At 42.3% G+C, this 23,846-nt stretch overlaps 1 protein-coding gene across 1 annotated transcript in view; it reads left to right on the top strand.

Annotated features, from left to right (window-relative positions):
- HSCB (HscB mitochondrial iron-sulfur cluster cochaperone) overlaps window positions 1-23,846 on the top strand; it is a 33,237-nt gene that overhangs the window by 4,838 nt on the left and 4,553 nt on the right. Inside the window, exons 2-5 of the mRNA XM_030218361.1 lie at window positions 2,879-2,975; window positions 7,191-7,280; window positions 19,784-19,928; window positions 21,437-21,484. Coding sequence (XP_030074221.1) covers window positions 2,879-2,975; window positions 7,191-7,280; window positions 19,784-19,928; window positions 21,437-21,484 — 380 coding nt within the window. The remainder of the gene's footprint in view (window positions 1-2,878; window positions 2,976-7,190; window positions 7,281-19,783; window positions 19,929-21,436; window positions 21,485-23,846) is intronic.

The raw sequence follows: 23,846 nt of genomic DNA, 5'->3' as shown, positions 1-23,846 counted from the left end.
TTGGCCGGCCCTGCGACGGAAAGCAGTTGAAGCCGGCCAAAATTGGCTTTCGATTATACCGATTTGGCCGGCATTAGGAGAAAGCTGGCCATGTCCCGATTTGTGTCGGAAGATGGCCAGCCTTCTCCTTCGACAATAAGCAGGATAGTAACCTATATAGTTTTGAAAAATGAGCTCTAAATCACTTAAATAGAGCTCAGACCATATAAGATTTTGAATACATGACAGACAAATTTAAACTCTATTCGTGCATGTATTGGCAACCAGTGTAGGAGCTATTTTTTTTTTTTTTTGTTACATTTGTACCCTGCGCTTTCCCACTCATGGCAGGCTCAATGCGGCTTACATGGGGCAATGGAGGGTTAAGTGACTTGCCCAGAGTCACAAGGAGCTGCCTGTGCCTGAAGTGGGAATCAAACTCAGTTCCCCAGGACCAAAGTCCACCACCCTAACCACTAGGCCAGTCCTCCACTGTTGCTACTATTTGAGATTCTACATGGAATGTTGCTATTCCACTAGCAACATTCCATGTAGAAGTCGGCCCTTGCAGATCATCAATGTGGCCGCGCAGGCTTCTGCTTCTGTGAGTCTGACGTCCTGCACGTACATGCAGGACGTCAGACTCACAGAAACAGAAGCCTGCGCAGCCTTCTACATGGAATGTTGCTAGTGGAATAGCAACATTCCATGTAGAAGTCGGCCCTTGCAGATCACCAATGTGGCCGCGCAAGCTTCTGCTTCTGTGAGTCTGACGTCCCAAAGTCCACCACCCTAACCACTAGGCCACTCCTCCACTCCTATCAGTAAAGGAGTCACATGTTCAAACTGTGATTGTTAGAAGATCACTCTAGCTGCTGGATTTTGCAACAGCTGTAACCTTTTTGTAATATTTACTTGACAGACCAGTGTAGATGGCATTACAGTGATCTAACTGGGGTAAGATTAATTGTTTTGTTGATGTAGCAAAACGTTCCTCATAAAACAGAGATCGTATTGCTGTGAACTTAATGCAGTGTGAAAAATACTTTTTTTTTTAATACATTTTGAATCTAATTATCAAATGTCAAACGAGAATCTAACACTATACCTATGTAACACGACCCAATCTTTTGGCAGGTTTTTTTGAACAGGTATAATCTCCCCGGATCTTAATATGATAGAATTTGATATCTTTTCCAGAGAATGGGAAATGGTAAAACTAGAGGACACGAATTGAGGTTGCGGGGTGCTAGGCTTAGGAGTAATGTAAGGAAATTCTTTTTTCACGGAGAGGGTGGTCGATACCTGGAATCCCCTCCCGATGACTGAACTCAAAAAGAACGGATGAACAGAGAGGATCCCTAATTAGAAAATGAATGGTATAAAAAAACAAAACTTAAATGACTGCATGTGTATGATGTTTCGAATGGTGCTTAGATGGCGACTCCAGCTCTAAGAAACTTAAGACCAGTGCCAGATAGATTTCTATGGTCTCTGTCCCATATATATATATATACCATGATCTGTTCCATGTAATTTCCATGTATGTTACCATGTATGTATGCACCTTATCGCAATACCATTTGTAATTCTGTTACCCAGAAATGGCAACTGCCATTAGGGCAAATGTAAGCCACGTTGAGCCTGCAGATTGGTGGGAAAATGTGGGTTACAAATGCTACAAATAAATAAATATGGCAAGACAGTTTGGGACGGGCTAGAGAGGGCTTCAATGGCAACTTCAGTAGTGGGAATGTGAGGACAGTGCTGGGCAGACTTCTGCAGTCTGTGTGCCAGAAATGACAAAGAAGGACCAGGATCAAGTACTTTATACCACATTCATTGTTGACCATGAATTGATAATGAGTGTGAATGTTGGGCAGACTAGATGGACTGTTCAGGGGGAGTGGAGGAGTAGCCTAGTGGTTAGTGCAGTGGACTTTGAACCTGGGGGAACTGTGACTCTGGTCAAGTCTCTTAACCCTCCATTGGCCCAGGTACAAAATACCTGAATATATATAAACCGCTTTGAATGTAGTTGCAAAAACCTCAGAAAGGTGGTATCAGCAACGCGGCCACGTAGGCTTCTGTTTCTGTGAGTCTGCTGATCTGCAAGGGCAGGCTTCTACATGGAATGTTGCTAGTTGAGGAGTAGCCTAGTGGTTATTGCAGTGGACTTTGATCCTGGGGAACTGAGTTTGATTCCCAGTGCAGCTCCTTGTGACTCTGGGCAAGTCACTTAACCCCTCCATTGCCCCTGGTACAAAATAAGTACCTGAATATATGTAAACCGCTTTGAATGTAGTTGCAAAAACCTCAGAAAGGCGGTATATCAAGTCCCAGTTCCCTTTAACTTCCATCATCTTCTATGTTGCTATATTTACATGCATTTGATTCAAAATCCAGGTTTACTTGCATAATTTTGTTGTCCTGTAAACCAGACTCCCTGGCAACATTTAAGGATTAATGTTCATTTTCCCTGCTAATGCTTAGAATTTAAATCTTTTTTTCCCCAGCTCTGTTTATATTTGGAAGATGTCATTTCATTAACCTACAGCAATATTTTCACAGTGATGGTTAACTAACTATTAAACCTAACCTATATCAAGGAATACCTAAATTGGCAGTTGTTGCATTAACATACAGGTACTTTATCATCACACTTGCTTTCTGCACTATACGGTCAACCTTCCTTGTACTGTTCTTCATCTTTTTGGAATTTACTGTAGGGACGGTGAGCTCTGTCTGCGTCCATTACTTCACTAAAACGGTACACTTGGAATGACACAGGCAGGAAATCTACAGGAAAAACATGAATAATGCCCTCAGTTTTTTGTTTGTCATCAGGCAAATTATAGAACCAAAACCCACTAACTTGCTATTATAACTTTATTTTCAGCGACAGGTCCTTTAATATCGATATCCAGAAACTTCAGCAAGAATTTAGAGATCTTCAGCGTTCACTCCATCCAGATTACTACAGCCAGAAGTCACAGGTAAATAAGAGACAAACTGAAAGATTTGAACTGTGCATTTCTGAACTATGTAACGCAGCAGTAATGTCAGCAGGTCCAACTTATTGTATGAACCAGGGTATATGATGACATCCCTGCAACGATATGGGTAAAGTAGCCTGAGGTCAGAAGTTCATTGTCGGCCCAGGTACTGTCATCTGACGTGACAACAGGTCATGTATTTTGAGCTGCATTTTTCTCCTGTACAGATTCCCTATGGAGAGTGTTTTATGTTGTAACAATTTTATAATTGCCCCTGTATAAGTCGTTGGTGAGGCCCCACCTGGAGTATTGTGTTCAGTTTTGGAGGCCGTATCTTGCTAAGGATGTAAAAAGAATTGAGCGGTGCAGAGAAAAGCTACGAGAATGGTATGGGATTTGCGTTACAAGACGTATGAGGAGAGACTTGCTGAGCTAAACATGTATACTCTGGAGGAAAGGAGAAACAGGGGTGATATGATACAGACGTTCAAATATTTGAAAGGTATTAATCCGCAAACGAACCTTTTCCGGAGTTGGGAAGGCGGTAGAACTAGAGGACATGTTATGAGATTGAAGGGGGGGACAGACTCAAGAAAAATGTCAGGAAATATTTTTTCACAGAGAGAGTGGTAGATATTTGGAATGCCCTCCCGCCAAAAATATGGTGCCTCGTTGCTAATCCACACTCCCAATATTGTCCGCTTGCCCAGCAGCCCCGCATACCTTAGGAAAAGTTTAGAAGACTGGCTGTGCACTCCAAAAGTTTCATATTTGTCTAACAGGAAAATGGAGAGTGTTTTAAAACATGTTTAAACAGACCATTTCTTAACCTTATGGTTGGCACACAAGCACATCTGTACTGTGAAATCATTTTTGACCCACTAGTTGTGCCTGTTTCCAAGAGAACTATGACATTTCATTGCAAGGTACAAAAGACGTTTATTGGATGTGCATAACATTCATTTTAAACAACTGTGAAGGACCAAACTTGTCTAACGAGGTCTAGTCGTTGTACAGGAAAGAGAACTTTCTTTACTAATCAGTTTATAGTTCTTATCGATTAGTTACTGTCTGTCATTTACTTAGAAAGTAAGTTAGTCTGCTTCCTAGTACCGTTTCAGAATGACATGAAGCTTATCATTTTGATTAGGCCAGCTTGCAGAAATTTATTTGGGCTTTGCAGAATATTTGCTGGGGATCTTTCACACACAAGCACTTGATGCCTGGGGACATCAGTTTGCAGATTTTGTAGGTTCCTTCACTCATCACTTTTTTCAGCAATCGCCTCTTTTTCTAAACATACCAGTATATTTATATGTGCATGTATGTGTAATTAATAATGTATCATATGGTGTGATGGAAGATTTAAAGGATTGCTTTTCAACCCTGCTTTGATCGATAATGAACTCTGAAATCTTCTGTCTTTGAGCGAAAGTAACTTTTCTTGTAAAATAGATAGGGCACAGCTCTAATTAATTTGGTATGTGGAGGATGGTTCTTGTTTTCGCAGTTCAGCCTGGCCACCTGGACTTGGAAAGCATGTGACCACGTTCCCACAGTATGGCTTGTTTACCTAGACAGAGAAGCATTCTGTAATTTTCCTTAGCTCTGAACATGAGTTCTGAGCCTAATAAAAAGGGGAGTTTCTTTCAGTGAAATTGGGAGCTCATCTGTGAGTAATGTACGTACTGCGCAGAGGACTTGTTCCTGCTCTAAAAAGCTTCTGGCTTTCGCTGTAATGCCCCCCCCCCCCCCCCCCAGCTGATAAGAGCCTGGATGATGTAAGACCAGTGATGTTGTATGTTTAGTGTATTATTGCTTCTTTTCCTGGTCTAAGAACTCTTAGCATTGCTTAGATGTAGGGACCAGTGATGTAATGATTGTTTATATAGCTAACCATTGTATATATCTTAATCATTGTAGATTTTAACACCTCTAATAAAGGTTTCATTTATCTACATAAGTACATAAGTAGTGCCATACTGGGAAAGACCAAAGGTCCATCTAGCCCAGCATCCTGTCACCGACAGTGGCCAATCCAGGTCAAGGGCACCTGGCACGCTCCCCAAACGTAAAAACATTCCAGACAAGTTATACCTAAAAATGCGGAATTTTTCCAAGTCCATTTAATAGCGGTCTATGGACTTGTCCTTTAGGAATCTATCTAACCCCTTTTTAAACTCCGTCAAGCTAACCGCCCGTACCACGTTCTCCGGCAACGAATTCCAGAGTCTAATTACACGTTGGGTGAAGAAAAGTTTTCTCCGATTCGTTTTAAATTTACCACACTGTAGCTTCAACTCATGCCCTCTAGTCCTAGTATTTTTGGATAGCGTGAACAGTCGCTTCACATCCACCCGATCCATTCCACTCATTATTTTATACACTTCTATCATATCTCCCCTCAGCCGTCTCTTCTCCAAGCTGAAAAGCCCTAGCCTTCTCAGCTTCTCTTCATAGGAAAGTCGTCCCATCCCCACTATCATTTTCGTCGCCCTTCGCTGTACCTTTTCCAATTCTACTATATCTTTTTTGAGATACGGAGACCAGTACTGAACACAATACTCCAGGTGCGGTCGCACCATGGAGCAATACAACGGCATTATAACATCCGCACACCTGGACTCCATACCCTTCCTAATAACACCCAACATTCTATTCGCTTTCCTAGCCGCAGCAGCACACTGAGCAGAAGGTTTCAGCGTATCATCGACGACGACACCCAGATCCCTTTCTTGATCCGTAACTCTTAACGCGGAACCTTGCAAGACGAAGCTATAATTCGGGCTGTAAATCCATAGCAGTACATCTGGGAGGGAATTCAATAAATGACACCAAAGTTAGGTGCCCTTTACAGAATTCTAGCTTAACACACATTTCGGCCAGGATTCTATATTTGGCTGTGCGTTCAAATTTGGCAGTGTGGCCAAATTGCACACACACCTTAATTAATGAGCCTGCCAATGCCGATAATTGGCCAGTAACAAGCAATTATCTGCACTAATTGACACTAATTAGAATTTACACACATAACTTTCTAAGAGTATCCTGCAGAAGTGGTGCGCATAAACTCTAATGCAAGGATCTCAAAAGGGGATATGGCCATAGGTGGGTCGTGGACGTTCCTAAAAATTAGGTGCACTGTTATTGAATAAGCCTGATCTGCGCCTAAGTTAGGCGCATGCATTTACACCAGGTTTTAGTTGGCGTAAATGGCTGTGCCTAAATTTCTGTCACGGGGACAGGCACTATGCATATTCTCTAAACCACACCTAACTTTAGGCCAGGTTTATAGAATAATAGAATAGTGCTAAGTGCAGTTCTGGGTTGTTTTTTTTTTTGCGGCGCCATATATACAATCTGGCTTTTCGTGCATAACTTTGGGCACGAGTATTTACGCCTGCTGAAGGCTGGTGTGAATGATGATGCCTAACTAATGACAGTTAGGTGTCCTAATGCAGGTATTCTATGACGTGCCTAAATTATGGGACTGCCCACTTGGCAATTGTGCACTCTGAAATTAGGCACGCATGTTATGGGTTATAGAATGGGGCGTAAGGCAGATCTGTATGTAACTGCTAATTACCTGTAATTAAGTGTGCGTTAATGGCAGTAATTAGCATCTAATTGGCCAATTTGTGTGCAGATCTGTGATCTGCGCCCAGCTTTGGGCAACCATTAGTGAATTCCCCCCCCCCCCCACCCCACCCCCTCGGTAGCGTGTTACTGTGGGGATCTAGATGTCTGATTGTAACCTCTCCATATCCTTAGTTTCTTTTCTGTTTATACTGTCTTGAGCTTTCAGCCATCGTTTTAGTCCTGGAAACAGATAAGAGGCTATGTGCTAAACCTATTCCCAAATCCCAGACCCTGGAGGACAACCAAACTATTCTGTCATGGAGACCCGTCTTCTCAGTCACCAGTTCTTTTGCTTTCTTCACATCTTTTCTTGGATAATCGTATTGGGAAGATCTAGTATCCTGACTAACAAAGAGAAGTATAAGGTGCCCCTTGCAAGTAAGCAGGGATCTGCTAGAAATTTGTGTCTTTGCTGAACCTGAGGGACTGGCATCAAATTCATCTGGTAGCACCACCATTTGTTGGCAAGAAACAGTACAGTATAGCAACGAAGACCAAAGAATTTGTTCGCCCTAAATATTGAGTCATTTTGTATGGGGATGTGCTGCATAATTATTTCTAATCCTTGTCTTTCAGAAAGAACGGGAATTATCAGAAAAACAGTCATCCCTGGTCAACAAGGCCTACAAGACGCTTCTGACTCCCTTAAGCAGAGGACTATATATGGTAACAGGAGCTCCTAAAATCATGTTTGTTAGGATTTAAAAAAAAAAAAAAAGTTATTTTCATTTAACAGCATTAAAAGCTAAAGTTTGTTAACTTTCATGAGCAATAAATTAAAATGCATTAATTGTGTACAGGTTAAGTCATAAAGGGGTCCTTTTTTTACTAAGGTGTGCCAACGGATTTAGGGTACGCTATATGCTGCACAGCCCATTGTATACCTATGGGCTGCATGGCACTTAACACACAAAAATACATTAGAGCACGCTAAATCCATTAGCACGCCTTAATAAAAGGACCCCAAAATAACATAGCAAACGTAAAGATGATGGAACAGTTTTTCATCAGCTCTTTTCCACATAGTACATTACAAAATCTCGGAGCATTATTTTTTGGTCTAGGTAGTATACAAAATCAGTAAATGCAGACTCCCATAATAATCATGACTGAAGGTAAATTAAAAAAAACATAAAGACTGTGAGAGGGTGTATAGGATGCTGCCCTTGCTCTTAAGGATACTCCCTCATAGTATCGAAACTAGAGCTGTACTGAATAGCGTATTTTACTATTTGGCCAAATACGAATAATGAAAAATATTATTTGGCTGAATACCAAATACGAATAATTTATTTATTTATTTGTTGCATTTGTACCCCACATTTTCCCACCTATTTGCAGGCTCAGTGTGGCTTACATAGTACCGTGAGGCATTACCACCTCCTGTGGTGAAACAAATACAGAGTAATGTTAAAGAGAATGAGATATATGCATTACAGACACATTAGAGGAACGAGAGAGGACGAGTTATATAATGTTCGTTGCAAGTTTTGGTTTCATTGTGTTGCTGAATTCAGGCACTTAAGTTGGGTCAGTAGGGTATGCCTTTTCGAACAGATCGATCTTTAGTGATTTCCGGAAGTTGAGATGGCCGTGCGTTGTCTTTATGGCTTTCGGTAATGCGTTCCATAGTTGCGTGCTTATATTGGAGAAGCTGGATCCATAGATTGATTTGTACTTGACCTTTGCAGCTAGGGTGGTGAACATTTAGGTATGTTCGTGATGTTCTGTTTGTGTTTCTGGTTGGCAGGTCTATGAGGTCAATCATATAACCTGGGGCTTCGCCGTAGATAATCTTGTGGACTAGGGTGCAGATTTTGAAAGTAATACATTCTTTGGCGCTGTCAAATCGCAATTTTCCAAATATAAGCCTGGCTGCTGTGTTTTGAGCAGTCCGTAGTTTCTTTATGAGTTGTTCTTTTGCATCCTGCATAAAGTCCGTTGCAATAGTCAGCATGGCTGAGTACCATTGATTGTACCAGGTTGTGGAAGGTTGCCCTTGGGAAGAATGGTTTCACTCGTTTAAGTTTCCACATTGAGCGGAACATTTTCTTGATTGTAGAGTTAACTTGGGTCTCGAGTGTAAGGTTTCAGTCGATTGTGACACCAAGGATTTTCAGGCTATCTGAAATGGGGAGGGCATAATATGGGGTGACAAAGTTTGTGGGTATGTTCGTGTTGTATTGTGATGAAAGGATAAGGCAGTGTGTTTTTTCTGTATTGAGTTTTAGTTGGAATGCGTTTTCCCATGAGTTCATGGTATGGAAGCCAAGGTTGATTTCGTTGGTGATTTCTGTCAGATCATGTTTGAAAAGGGTGTATATTGTGATGTCATCTGCATAGATGAATGGGTTAAGGCCCTGAGTTGATAAGGACTTGGCTAATGGGGTCATCATTAGATTGAAAAGGATCGGTGATAGTGGTGATCCTTGAGATACTCCGCAGTCTGCCTTCCAAGGTGATGATATATTAGAGTTTACTTTCACTTGTATGTTCTGGTGGTTAGGAAACCCTTGATCCAACTGAGTATGGTTCCACCAATCCCGAAGTAGTCTGAGTCTTAGTAGTATACTGTGGTTTACCATGTCGAATGCACTAGACAAAATAATAAAAGAAGCAACGTGCAATCGAAGATTAAGTGTTTCTTATTTCAGTAGGATTTAGCATAGTAGAGCCCTGGAATATTCAATTTAAATCACTATTCGACTGAATACAAATACCCCCTGATTCTATAAAGGTTACCAAAAATTGTGTGTACAAATTTAGACACGTTCCCTATTTGCATTCAAATTTAATAGAATAATGAGCTAATTAGTGCCAATTTAACAAGCAATTGGCACTAATTAGATTTAATTAGGACCAACGTGTATAAATTTAGGCATTGTCCTAAAAGAGGGGGGGTGAAAATGGGAGGGTCTTGGGCGTTTCGGGGCAGAATGGGGGTGTGGTTTTGAGTTCTGTGCATAAATTTAGGTGCGGGCATTTGCACCACATTTTCGCTGGTGCAAATGACCGCGCCTAAATTTACGTGTGACTCTCAAGTGTGTATTCTATAAACTGCACTGAAGTTTAGGAACAGCTTATAGAATACTGTTTTTTGACGCAGATATTTTAGGTGCCATATATAGAATGTAATCCATAATGTATTCGGGGGCCAAATCAAATACAAATATTCGATACAGTCCTAGTCAGAACCACCTTAAGATCCATAATCCTGGCCAAAGGCAAATTGACACAAGAGGGTTGGAGCCAGAAGAGCAGTAACTAGGAAGTATAAAAGCCAGGGGCACAGCTAGGTTAAGGAGGCCTAGAAGGAAGCTGTGACACTCCAGGGCGTATGCCTCCAACATCCGTGTGTGAATTGCCACTGCTACATTCAAGTAGACCAAGCCTCACTTAGAACCTTGCAGCTTTTGTATTTTGACCTGAGTACTTGAGGAACTCCACCCGGATGTTACAGAGCTGTTCCACAGGTGGGGCACACCATCGCTGGACCTCTTCGCCAGCAAAGACAACGCAAAGTGCATATTATTCTGCTCCAAATGGTCTTCACAGCTCAGGCTGAGCCATGACACCTTTCAAACCACTGGGGCACCAGTTGCTGTATGCATATTCTCCCACACCACTCATCCACAGAACGCTGCTGAAGATAATCCAGGACAAGGCCTCCATCATCCTCATTACACCCTACTGGCTCAGACAAGTGTGGTTTCCCTTCCTGCATTGCCTGGCTACAAAGCCGCCAGCACGCCTACCGAACTGACCAGACCTCATCACTCGGGACCAAGGGACCACACTACCCCCAAACTGAAGACTCTGGCCATGTCAGTGTAGATATTTATTTATTTATCTATTTATTGCACTTGTATCCCACATTTTCCCACCTATTTGCAGGCTCAATGTGGCTTACGTTATGGCATCGCCATACCAGGGTACAGAATACAATTGGTGTTACAAAGAAGTCAAGGAAGGCAAGAGGGTCTAGTCAAGCAGTTAGAGAAAGATATATTCTGAATAAAGGTGGATAAGTGTTGTGTTATAGTTAGTTATGGGTTCTCGTGGTAGGCCTTGTTAAAGAGAGAAGTTTTCAGGGAATTGCGGAAGTTAGTTAATTCATTGATCGTTTTCAGGTGGGTTGGAAGTGCATTTCATAACTGCGTACTTATGTAGGAAAAGCTGGTCGCGTGTGTTAGTTTGTATTTTAATCCTTTACAGCTGGGGAAGTGTAGGTTAAGAAAGGTGCGAGAAGATCTTTTAGCATTTCTGGGTGGTAGGTCCACAAGGTCAAGCATGTAGGTCTGGGCATCTCCGTAAACGATTTTATGAACAATCGTGCAGATCTTCAACGCGATGCGTTCTTTAAGTGGGAGCCAGTGTAGTTTCTTTCTTAGGGGTTTCACACTTTCATATTTTGTTTTTCCAAATTGAAATGATAAAGGGGATGGAACTCCTCTCATATGAGGAAAGGCTAAAGAGGTTAGGGTTTTTCAGCTTGGAAAAGAGACAACTGAGGGGAGATATGACTGAGGTCTACAAAATCCTGAATGGTGTAGAACAGTGTTTCCCAAGTCTGGACCTAGAGTACTCCTTGCCAGTCAGGTTTTCAGGATATCTACAATGAATATGCATGAAAGATTTGCATATAATGGAGGCAGTGCATGCAAATCAAGTTCATGCATATTCATTGTGGATATCCTGAAAACCTGACTGGCAAGGAGTACTTCAGGACTGGACCTGGGAAGCACTGGTGTAGAACGAGCAGAAGTGAATCGATTTTTTACTCTTTGCAAAAAGTACAAAGACTAGGGGACGCTCAATGAAGTTCCATGGAAATGCTTTTAAAACAAATAAGAGAAAATATTTTTTTCACTCAATGAATAGTTGAGCTCTGGAACTCTTTGTCAGAAGATGTAGTAATGGTGGTTAGCATATCTGGGTTTAAAAAAGGTTTGGACAAATTCCTGGAGGAAAAGTCCATAGTCTGCTATTGAGACAGATATGGGGAAGCCACATGCTTGCCCTGGGATTAGTAGTATGGAACGTTGGCTACTATTTGGGTTTTTGCCAGGTACTTGTGACCTGGATTGGCCATTGTTTGGAAAAAGGATACCGGGCTAGATGCACCATTCTAACTCAGTATGGCTATTCCTATGTTCTTATAACCATAGCCCATTCCACATGTCTCCAGAAGTCACGGAGGTTCTACTAGTGGCCAGGTGACCCTCTACCAGAAAAGCTTACGCTCTCAAGTAGAAAAGATTCCAGGCGAGGTGCACCATGGCACAGGTTGACCCCTTCTTATGCCCCATTCTTGTTGTCCTCCAGTACCTACTCAGCCTTGCAGATGCTGGACTCAAGACAACCTCGTTCAAAGTCCACATAAGTGCTATATCCAACTTCCATGACAAGCTGGATAGTGGGCCACTGACCTGCCACCATAGGAGCCAACTTTTCAAAATGATTGGGGGTGCTGAATTTTTTTTTTTTTTTTTTTTTTACAGGTGGTGCATCCCTCCCTCCGAGTTCCAAGGTCCCCCTCCTCCCTTCGAGTTCCAGGCCCCCTCCCTCCGAATTTTAAAAGTCATCTTCTTACCTCGTCTACGGCGGCAGCAGCAGTGAAAAGTGTGCAGGCTCGGTGCTTAGTTCAGTTCTCTCTTCTCTCTCTCAGCTCTGGTCCCGCCCTTGCGGAAACAGGAAACAGGATAGTGGGCTCTTCAAGGGCCCTCTCCTACGGGCAAAAAAAAATCGCCCACTATATAGCCCCTTCTCACCCCTCAGCTGGAGTCAGCTCTGGTCCCGCCCTTGCGGAAACAGGAAACAGGATAGTGGGCTCTTGAAGGGGCCCCTCTTACGGGCAAAAAAAAATCGCCCACTATATAGCCCCTTCTCACCCCTCAGATGGAGTCACCGGTGTGTGGCTGACTCATCCTGCTTATACGTTGTAGAAAGTGAAGTTACTTACCTGTAACGGGGGTTCTCCATGGACAGCAGGATCAGTCAGTCACACAAACCCTCCCTCCTCCTCTGTGGATAATGCCACGGGACCAAGCTGGTAACACCTGAGGAGCAAAGGATCACACAGAGATATATATAGGGCAAGCATGCAAGCTCAGAGGGAGCCTTCCAAAGGTGTTCCGGTGAGCTCTGAGAGAGCATATCTGTTTCCGGGCTCATCGGCTGACATCACCAGAGTGCAGCTGATTGATCTGCTGTCCACGGAGAACCCCTGTTACGGGTAAGTAACTTCATTTTCTAGCAAGACTTCATCTTGTGACCCCCACCACTAAGTCCCATCTCACTGGTTGGGAATCCCTGAGTTCTTTTTTTATTTCAGCTGACATAGCCTTTGACCGTATGACACACCTGCTGTAATTAAAGAGTTGTCAGCAGATTCAATGATCTGTACTGTCTGTTTGTTTTTTCTCTTTGCTTTTAAATGTATAAATCTTAGAGCTATTACTATTAGTTCTCACAAACAACTCTTTTTGCAAATATTTGTTGTAGAACATTCAGAGCTCTCGGCTTCTTTTCATGCAAGAGGATCAACCTCATGTTAAGTCACACCTTTCTTCTATATGATAGTTCTGTATAGATTTTAGTGGCGATACTTGCACTGATGCACACATTTCTTCCTTTTAACTTTTCAAGTCAGAAAATCTCCCTCCCTAATAAATGAGCAGGTTAGAAGATGTGTTTTCAGACATCCCACTGATTATAGGTGAGCAGGAAGTTAAATGAAGTGTTGGTTTTTCAGCTATAAATAGTTTTCTTAAGTCCTAGTTAGGAATAAAACCACCAAGTATATAGGACTGAAAACTGAGAGAAATGGATCCTAAGGAGCTTAGCCGAGATTGGGTGCCAGAGTCGGTGGTGGGAGGCGGGACTGGTGGTTGGGAGGCGGGGATAGTGCTGGGCAGACTTCTACGGTCCGTGCCAGAGCCAGTGGTGGGAGGCGGGACTGGTGGTTGGGAGGCGGGGATAGTGCTGGGCAGACTTGTACGGTCTGTGCCAGAGCCGGTGGTGGGAGGCGGGACTGGTGGTTGGGAGGCGGGGATAGTGCTGGGCAGACTTCTACGGTCAGTGCCAGAGCCGGTGATGGGAGGCGGGGCTGGTGGTTGGGAGGCAGGGATAGTGCTGGGCAGACTTATATGGTCTGTGCCCTGAAAAGGACAGGTACAAATCAAGGTAAGGTATACACAAAAAGTAGCACATATGAGTTTATCTTGTTGGGCAGACTGGATGGACCGTGCGGGTCTTTTTCTGCCGTCATCTACTATGTTACTATGCTTAGACTCTGGGTAATAAGAAATTCTGTCATCTGGATCAATGGTCCGCCTCATCCCACATCATTTTGAAATTGCACTTTTGTGCAAATCATTTTGTTGACACATGTATAGTAAAGTATACAGACAAAATGTCACATGATCCTTTGGGCCTTGTTCTGCGGACAAAATCATCTGAAAATGAAGAGAAAGCAGCCAGCTAGAGATGCAGAGGGCAGGTTGCTTATAGGACCTACAGAAACTGCAAATAGAAGGGCTGATGAAAGTTGTGGTCCTAAGGACAGGAAATAGGAGACTATTGAGAGTGTATTTCTAGGAGGAACAGGAAGCAGGAGGCTGAGATTAAGCACATTTCTAGAAGTTTTCACTTAAATCTTTCCTCGGGAGAGAGCATCTCGTATGATTTTCTGTTCACCACTGAGATCAGTTTTGGCCAAATGTGCAATTTTTTAATCCATTTAAATCAATGAATGAAGGAAAAAGTCTTTCTTGCAACTTCAGATTGCCCAGAGAAGCAGTGACCCAATAGGGGCCAGGATTCTGTATGGTGAAGTCCCGGGCTACATGACTAAACTAATCATCCGACCACCCAGGAATGCATTAAGACCATCCCGTTCATACCTAAACCGTCATTACCCAAGTTGCAACGGTCTTGAGTATAAATCCACATATGCTTCATCCTTCTCTTTTATCAGCTTACAACTATGGAATGCTTTGCCAAAAACTATAAAAAAAAAAAAAAAAAACATCCAAAACCATCTAAATTTCAGGAAATCTCTTAAGACCATCTTATTTGGAAAGGCCTACCCCAAGGACTCAGCCGGGGTCTACACTGCTTGATGTACACCAATTTTACGACAATTTTGGACACATCCACCCTTCCCTGGTTTCCCTGTTCCTTTCGTTCTTGCCCCATCCTCTCCATTATTTCTTATCTAGGTTTTATTTTGCATTAGCTTAATTTACTGGATTGGCGTTTGCCTTTGCGGTGTGATGTAAGCCACATTGAGCCTGACGCAGTTGGGAAAATGTGGAGTATAAATGTGATAATAAATAAAATAAGATACATCAAGGTTACCACATTGGTAGTATAACATGTATGACTGGTCTTGACAGGGCTGGCAAAGAGCCAGAGGATGTCGCTGGCAGTAACTGTGTCACCATTCTTAAAAGATGCTTTAAAAATGGAAAGAAACCTGTTAACTCTAAAAGTCTATTGGTTCACACTCAAACCAAACCGGGTGGAAGCTCATTTTCAAAGCACATAGGCTACTAAGAGGCTCATTTACTAAGGCATGGTAGGCACATGGCAAAAAGCGCTGCCGTGGGACACATCAGCGTGCACTAATCCCATGCAGAAAAATATTTTTATTTTTTGCATGGGAGGCATGGCTATGGGTAGAGAGCAGGTGTGCCCTGCGCTGATCGGGTAGTGCGGACACATTGCTGTGCACTGCCTGATTACCTCAGGGTTAACGTGGAAGCCTTTGGTGGAAATAGGTGGAAGAAATGGCCACATGCTAATTGGGAAATAGCATGTGGCCATTAAAGAAATATATGGAAATTCAGCTTTTTTACCGCTGCGCTAAAAGTGACTGAGTGAATGGAAAACTCACGTACGGACAACAGCGTCACTTTTTAGCGCAGCTTGGTTAAATGGCCTCTTTGTAATTTTGTAAGTCTGTGTTTTAAAAATGAGCACCATAGTCCACTAGATTCTTAGACACAACTGCTATTTCCTTCCTAAAGAAAGAGAACTCATAGTTTAAGTTCATGTTCAAGTTTATTTAATTTGATATACCGGAAAAGAACACAATAAAATCAATAGTCTAGGGAGTCCAGAAAAGAGTCCTGGATCACGCACTCTGCCGATCCAGCTGTGCCACTAGCAAAATAAAATATATTGAGAAAATAACGTACTTGGGTTTCAAAGTAGTAGGCTGAATGTGTAAATGCCTCACTTTTACTAAAGCTTAGCACACGCTAAGGGCTGGAATCAGTAAACGACATATGACCACCTAAACGTCCGGATATCACTAAAAACCAACCTGTTTAAAAAGGTATACCCTACCGATCCGGTCTGTGCCAGAACCGGTGGTGGGAGGCGGGGCTGGTGGTTGGGAGGCGGGGATAGTGCTGGGCAGACTTATACCGTCTGTGCCCTAAAAATGGCAGATACAAATCAAGGTAAGGTATACACATGAGTTTATCTTGTTGGGCAGACTGGATGGACCGTGCAGGTCTTTTTCTGCTGTCATCTACTATGTTACTATGATCCAACTTAAATGTCTAATCTCTGCAACACAACCAAACTAAAGCACGTAATGGACATAACACAACTCTTCCGTTCTCTGATTCCCTGATGTGGCTGTGCCACATGAACCTGATCTTACCACAACATCACCCTGTATTTGTTCACACCGGAGCCTGGAAAGGCCTCTCCGGTACTATGTAAGCCACATTGAGCCTACAACTAGGTGGGAAAATGTGGGATACAAATGTAATAAATAAATAAAATGGCACTCAAAATTCAGCACCGAAAAAAATCAGCACTAATTGTGATTCTATAAAAGCACGCACTCTTTATAGAATCAAACTTAGCGCCGATTCCTGCGCCTAACTTTAGGTGCCATATTGATGTAAATGCTGGCGTCCAAGTTAGGTAAGCTGAGGCCATATTTTATCATTCTGTGCACTACGTTTTGCAATGTCCCTGACACCCATGGCCACATCCCCTTTTGAGTTTCACGCTAGTAGAGTTAGGCGCCGTGCCTTATAGAACAGTGCGTAGCCAGAGGCGTGCACAAACTTTATTGAGTGTCAGTTAACATCAGTAATTGGTTGTTGGCACCCAATTATTGATAATTGGCTCACTAATTTGCACGCACATCTTGGGCACATGCACAGATTTTGGGCAGCAATTCTAGGCGCCATATATAGAATCCGGAGGTGAATGTTAAGAAGCCCATTTTATACCTATGGACGTCTTACCATTTAGCATGCGCTAAGCTTTTGTAAAAGGACCTCTTCATCCTTGCTGTTCTTTCATGGTCAAACTTAGGTTTTATTTAAAATGACAATTTGTTTATATTAATAGCATTGTCTTTTTTTTCTTTCCTCCCCCCCCCCTCCCCCCCCGAGCGAAGTGGAAAGTTTGTCCATTTCCTTCAGCTCTTATATTCTGCATCTACCAGGGGCTTAGCTAGGTGGGGCCACGGGGACATGGGCACCCACAGATATAGCCCTGGCCCCCTCTACTTTTGACCTGACGCGCCACCACAAGGTACCTTTGCCGACGGGGGTCCCCAACGCCCGCCAGCCAAAGTCTTCAGCGCCGGTCTCCGGCGCGTTCGCTAATCTGTTTCTGTCAGTCCTGTCGTCCTGCGTGCACGTCCTGTATGTAGCCCCGTGCAGGACGTCAGGACTGACAGAAACAGAGCAGCGAAGACTTTGGCTGGCAGGGGTTGGGGACCCCCGTCGGCAAAGGTACCTGGTGGCGGGGGAGGGGCGGCGGGGGGGGATCGAAAGTGGCGGCTGGGGGAGGCAGGCTAAAATGTCCCCCCACCACCACCACCACCTCAGGCTCTGGACCCCCCTCCTGCCGAGGTCTGGCCATGTCCCTGGCATCTACCCATAGAGCTCAGTGCGAATCACAACAAGAAGCGAATAGGCAGACCCTGTGAATTAAAATCTACATAAAAAACTTCTTAAAAAGAAAAGTTTAAATCAGGGAAATTTGAATGTTTGTCAGTTGTAAAGGAAGTGACTTCCTTAACAAAGGAGGCCTGATACTTAAGACTAGCAGAAAAAGTGGGCCTGTTTTTCAGTCTACTAGGATTAGGGTAACGGAGAAGTACATTCAGAACTGTTGTGTACTCAGACTAGAAGCAGTCTAAAGATTGTGAGTATTAAGCAGTGAGCAGTGTATGTCAATAAACTTCTTCTAACTATGGATTCTCTCCTATTCTGGGTCTGTGTGAAGATAGGCTCATGTACAGTGGGGGAAATAAGTATTTGATCCCTTGCTGATTTTGTAAGTTTGCCCACTGACAAAGACATGAGCAGCCCATAATTGAAGGGTAGGTTATTGGTAACAGTGAGAGATAGCACATCACAAATTAAATCCGGAAAATCACATTGTGGAAAGTATATGAATTTATTTGCATTCTGCAGAGGGAAATAAGTATTTGATCCCTCTGGCAAACAAGACCTAATACTTGGTGGCAAAACCCTTGTTGGCAAGCACAGCGGTCAGACGTCTTCTGTAGTTGATGATGAGGTTTGCACACATGTCAGGAGGAATTTTGGTCCACTCCTCTTTGCAGATCATCTCTAAATCATTAAGAGTTCTGGGCTGTCGCTTGGCAACTCGCAGCTTCAGCTCCCTCCATAAGTTTTCAATGGGATTAAGGTCTGGTGACTGGCTAGGCCACTCCATGACCCTAATGTGCTTCTTCCTGAGCCACTCCTTTGTTGCCTTGGCTGTATGTTTTGGGTCATTGTCGTGCTGGAAGACCCAGCCACGACCCATTTTTAAGGCCCTGGCGGAGGGAAGGAGGTTGTCACTCAGAATTGTACGGTACATGGCCCCATCCATTCTCCCATTGATGCGGTGAAGTAGTCCTGTGCCCTTAGCAGAGAAACACCCCCAAAACATAACATTTCCACCTCCATGCTTGACAGTGGGGACGGTGTTCTTTGGGTCATAGGCAGCATTTCTCTTCCTCCAAACACGGCGAGTTGAGTTCATGCCAAAGAGCTCAATTTTTGTCTCATCTGACCACAGCACCTTCTCCCAATCACTCTCGGCATCATCCAGGTGTTCACTGGCAAACTTCAGACGGGCCGTCACATGTGCCTTCCGGAGCAGGGGGACCTTGCGGGCACTGCAGGATTGCAATCCGTTATGTCGTAATGTGTTACCAATGGTTTTCGTGGTGACAGTGGTCCCAGCTGCCTTGAGATCATTGACAAGTTCCCCCCTTGTAGTTGTAGGCTGATTTCTAACCTTCCTCATGATCAAGGATACCCCACGAGGTGAGATTTTGCGTGGAGCCCCAGATCTTTGTCGATTGACAGTCATTTTGTACTTCTTCCATTTTCTTACTATGGCACCAACAGTTGTCTCCTTCTCGCCCAGCGTCTTACTGATGGTTTTGTAGCCCATTCCAGCCTTGTGCAGGTGTATGATCTTGTCCCTGACATCCTTAGACAGCTCCTTGCTCTTGGCCATTTTGTAGAGGTTAGAGTCTGACTGATTCACTGAGTCTGTGGACAGGTGTCTTTCATACAGGTGACCATTGCCGACAGCTGTCTGTCATGCAGGTAACGAGTTGATTTGGAGCATCTACCTGGTCTGTAGGGGCCAGATCTCTTACTGGTTGGTGGGGGATCAAATACTTATTTCCCTCTGCAGAATGCAAATAAATTCATATACTTTCCACAATGTGATTTTCCGGATTTAATTTGTGATGTGCTATCTCTCACTGTTACCAATAACCTACCCTTCAATTATGGGCTGCTCATGTCTTTGTCAGTGGGCACACTTACAAAATCAGCAAGGGATCAAATACTTATTTCCCCCACTGTATACTATCAACAGGAGCAACATTTGGCAAACGGAATGTTTTTCAGTCTGTCAAGTGACTTGTTAACATTCACCTTAAAAAGGAAGAGTTATTTTTTTTGTACACTTGTGTATATTGTCACATCTAGAACATGCAACTCTCTTCCCTTTATTCTAGCACCTGCACGAAAATGCCAAGTCAGTTTCTCTGAGGAAGGACTTTGAGAAAAACCCTTTGCTCTTAGAACTGCTTCCTAGGTGCTTGCAGTTTTGATAAAGAGTTTTTGCTGACCTGATGTCATGTCTTTATTTTTGTCCAGTTGAAGTTGAATGGCATCGAGTTAGAGGAAGGGACAGATAGTGCCATGGAAGCACGATTCCTTACGGAAATCATGGAAATGAATGAAAAACTGGCAGAAGCTCATACCGAGGCTGAAGTTCAAGACATTGGAGATTTTGTTGAAGGTAAAATTCCATTTTATTGCTAGGGAAAGTACAAGAATTTTGGAACATGAGGTGTAGCAATGAGGTAACCTTTCATCAGACAAGAAGAAGCTATGGAAAAGTGCCTTACTGTGAATCGTTGACTGAATCTGTAATGAGGAACCTCTTATTCTGTAACTATATACTTTTGAAATTGGAGGCCTGTTAAAAAAAATATATATCCTCTTTTTAACTTGTGCAGTAGGTGTGCACTTCAGCTTTCAAACTTTTCCTTTTAAGAATTGCCTCACGTTGCCTCTTAGAACTTATGGGAAATGGGACTTGATATACCGCCTTTCTGAGGTTTTTTGCAACTACATTCAAAGTGGTTTACATATATTCAGGTACTTATTTTGTACCAGGGGCAATGGAGGGTTAAGTGACTTGCCCAGAGTCACAAGGAGCTGCAGTGGGAATCGAACTCTGCTCCCCAGGATCAAAGTCCACTGCACTAACCACTAGGCTACTCCTCCACTCCAATCATTGGCCAAAAACCTCCCAATTTTTCAAACTTGTCGTTTTCAAAATAACCACTTGTGGACAAAATTTAATACTACCTTTTAAACACTGACATGCACCAGTGAAATAGAAGCATTTAATTTCTTCTCAGCTGTGTAGAAGATCTGACCGGAACCCGCTTAATCAGGGGAATATTTCAATTTGCCTGTCTCATAATGACTGGCAGTATGGTGTGAGTCATTATGAGAAGCATGCAAATTGAAATATTCTGCTGATGAAGCCTGTTCTGTGGTGAAACAGGTACAGGTCCCTGCCAGATCTTCTACAAAGCTGGAAGGAAATTTAAATGCTTTTATTTTCCCACTGCAGGTCGGTGTTTAAAGGCAGTATTAAACTTTTTGTCCACAAGTGGTTATTTTGAAAAAGACAAGTTTGAGGATATAATAATTGAAAATTTCGGAGGTTTTTGGCCAACGATTGGTTTAACTTCTAAGGCACTGCAGTTTGTGAATGAATGGTGAAATAATCGCACGGAATTCAAAGTGCCGACCATCGCTGCAGCTTGTAAGCCTTTAACTGCTGAGGCCTTTTTTTCCTTCTTTTTCCACCATAAAAGAAAAAAATATTTCTAAAAAACATAGAAAGAAGACTTAGTTTAGGCTTTCTGCATGAAGTGTCCGCAGGAATTTTTTCCCCACTTTCTTGTTTTAGTTTGGTTAAAATCTAGTTTCACCCATTGAAATGCTTTTTAAAATTGCTCCTGTACCCCCTAATTCTTTAAAAGTCACCAAAAGTTGCACATGGAATTTAATTGAATAACAAGGTAATTAGCACCAATAATGAGCTTTCTAGCAAGCAATTATTGACACTAATTTAATTTAATTGGCATTTACTGTCTGACCCAGAATATTCTTATGTTCAGATTACTAAACAGTGTCTAATAGTGAATCTTTAAGATAAAAGCACAGTTTCAAATGTTATATATTTATTTAAATTACCAGCACCTTAATTTTTCTCTTTCTTCCTTACAGCTAAACTTGAAGAACTTACTGAGGATGTTGGCAAAGCTTTTGTGAAAGGTGCCGGTGTTAATCTCCTATTTATTTATTTATTTATTTATAAAATTTCTAGCCCACATCATCTACGATTCTGAGTGGGTAACGGTATACAGTCATAATTATAAACATCAAACAACATAATACATAACAAATCCATCATCAAAACAGTCAAACATCACATTTCAAATACAGAGATCCTAAATTAAGGAGCTGAAAATACCCTTTGAAATAAAATGATTCTTAAAACTTTTTTTTTTTAATTGGATGTAGTCTTCATAGATCTTACTTGTAATGGAAGCATATTCCAAAGCTTTGGCCCTGCTACATAAAAAAGTGAGTTCCTATACTCATCTAGATTAATTCATTTAAATGAAAGAACATAAAAATGTTACTAGATGCTGATCTTAAAGCCCTTATAGGCAGGGCCGGTCTTAGCAAGTGCGGGGCCCTGTGCAGACCAATTTGGTGGGGCCCTTCCTAGCCCCGCCCTAGCTCCGCCCCCGCCCTAGCTCCACCCCATTGATAAGATTATTCCATTTTTAGAATTTTTTTTTATTTATAAAATTTCAAATAAAGACAAATGAAGCTAAACTTGTACAAAAAAAGTGATTGAAATAAAAAGCACAATGCTATCATGAAACCTCCCCTCCCCAGAAGTGGGGTGGCCGAGCTGCGGGATCATCATGAATGATGCGGACGGTCATCCGAGGCGAGCGGAGGTCGGAGCGGAGGCAGAGTGGGGCCCCCTTAGGCGCGGGGCCCTATGCGGGCGCCTTGGTCGCCTCTGACTAAGACCAGCCCTGCTTATAGGTTGATGTAAATGTAGACTGGAAGCAATAACATTGGGAAATCCTTTTAGTCAATACTTTTACAGACCAGTAATAAAATCTTGTACTGGATCCTGAATTCAACTGGTAACCAGTGCAGTGAGATCAGAGCTGGAGTAGCACGTTCAAATTGTTTTAAACCTAGTAAAACATGTAGCAGCATTTTGTGCAGCTTGCATCGCACGCAGTGCATTTTTCGGTAACACCACGAACAGGGCATTGCAATAGTCAAAACGGTGCTTCACAATGTTCTGAACAACTTAAAGATCGTCCTTCAACTGTCTGGTCAACTTTCGTTTAAAAGAAACTGTACTGATTAATTTAGCGACCTGAGGTCTCATTTTCAAAGCAGGATCCAGCAATACTCCCAAAGATCTAATCGTTTTATTAACCTTTTATTTCAATCCCATCTACTGAAAACGATTCAGGGAGGTCAGCTTGTGGAAAACTAGACATCACCATGACCTGTGTTTTAGACATATTTAAGCTAAGACAATTAGCCTTCATCCATTGCTTAATTGTTCTTAAGTAAAGGCAGAGTGATTGTGGGGCCCTTTTACTAAGCTGCGTAGGCGCCTACGCGCGCCAAATTGGACTTACCACCAGGTTACCGTGTGGCCCTTGCGCTAATTTCAGTTTTGGCGCGCGTCCACTACGCACGTCTGAAAAATATTTTTTATTTTCTGACGTGCGGCAGCTACGTGTGTCGGACCATTACCGCACGTTCATTTCCGGCAAAAAGTTTAAAAAGGCATTTTTTTTGTAGGTGCGCTAAAAAATAATTCTGCGCGCGCCCAAAACACACGTCTGCACTACCACAGGCCATTTTTCAGCGCACCTTAGTAAAAGGACCCCTGTATACTTTCTGCAATAGCATTTTCAATTTTAAAAAAGAATTGATCATCGTCCCTATAAATTCTATAATGACGGCCTGAGCTCCTCAACAAGGGACACAGTGGAAGAATAAAATTGCTGGGTCCAAGAAAGCACAAAGGCAGACAGTCTGCAAACTCCAAGGTGGAAGATAAAAAAAACAGCAGATCGTGTAAAAAGATAAATATAGTTTATTTCAAACAAAATACTGGTATTTGTATAAATATAAACAGCCCGACACAGGCCGTGTTTCACCCAACTGGGCTGCTTCAGGGGCTATAAAAAACATATAAATTAACAGTTATAGTATTGAACTATACATGTAAAGAACATATATAATATATAATTATATATACATATATATATACATACGTGTATATGCACATACAACAAATATAATGTCTATACCACTATACATATATAGATCTAAACTGATACATACTAAAACATGCGCTATATAAAAACCTTATAAAAAAAGATTATATTAAATTAAGATTATATAAAAAAAGATTATATAATCTTTTTTTATAAGGTTTTTATATAGCGCATGTTTTAGTATGTATCAGTTTAGATCTATATATGTATAGTGGTATAGACATTATATTTGTTGTATGTGCATATACACGTATGTATATATATATGTATATATAATTATATATTATATATGTTCTTTACATGTATAG

Source organism: Microcaecilia unicolor, chromosome 11 (assembly GCF_901765095.1).
Source record: "Microcaecilia unicolor chromosome 11, aMicUni1.1, whole genome shotgun sequence".
Classification (NCBI taxonomy): domain Eukaryota; kingdom Metazoa; phylum Chordata; class Amphibia; order Gymnophiona; family Siphonopidae; genus Microcaecilia; species Microcaecilia unicolor.
The sequence above is the reverse complement of the archived record's forward strand: the minus strand, read 5'-3'. Positions and strand labels throughout refer to the sequence as shown.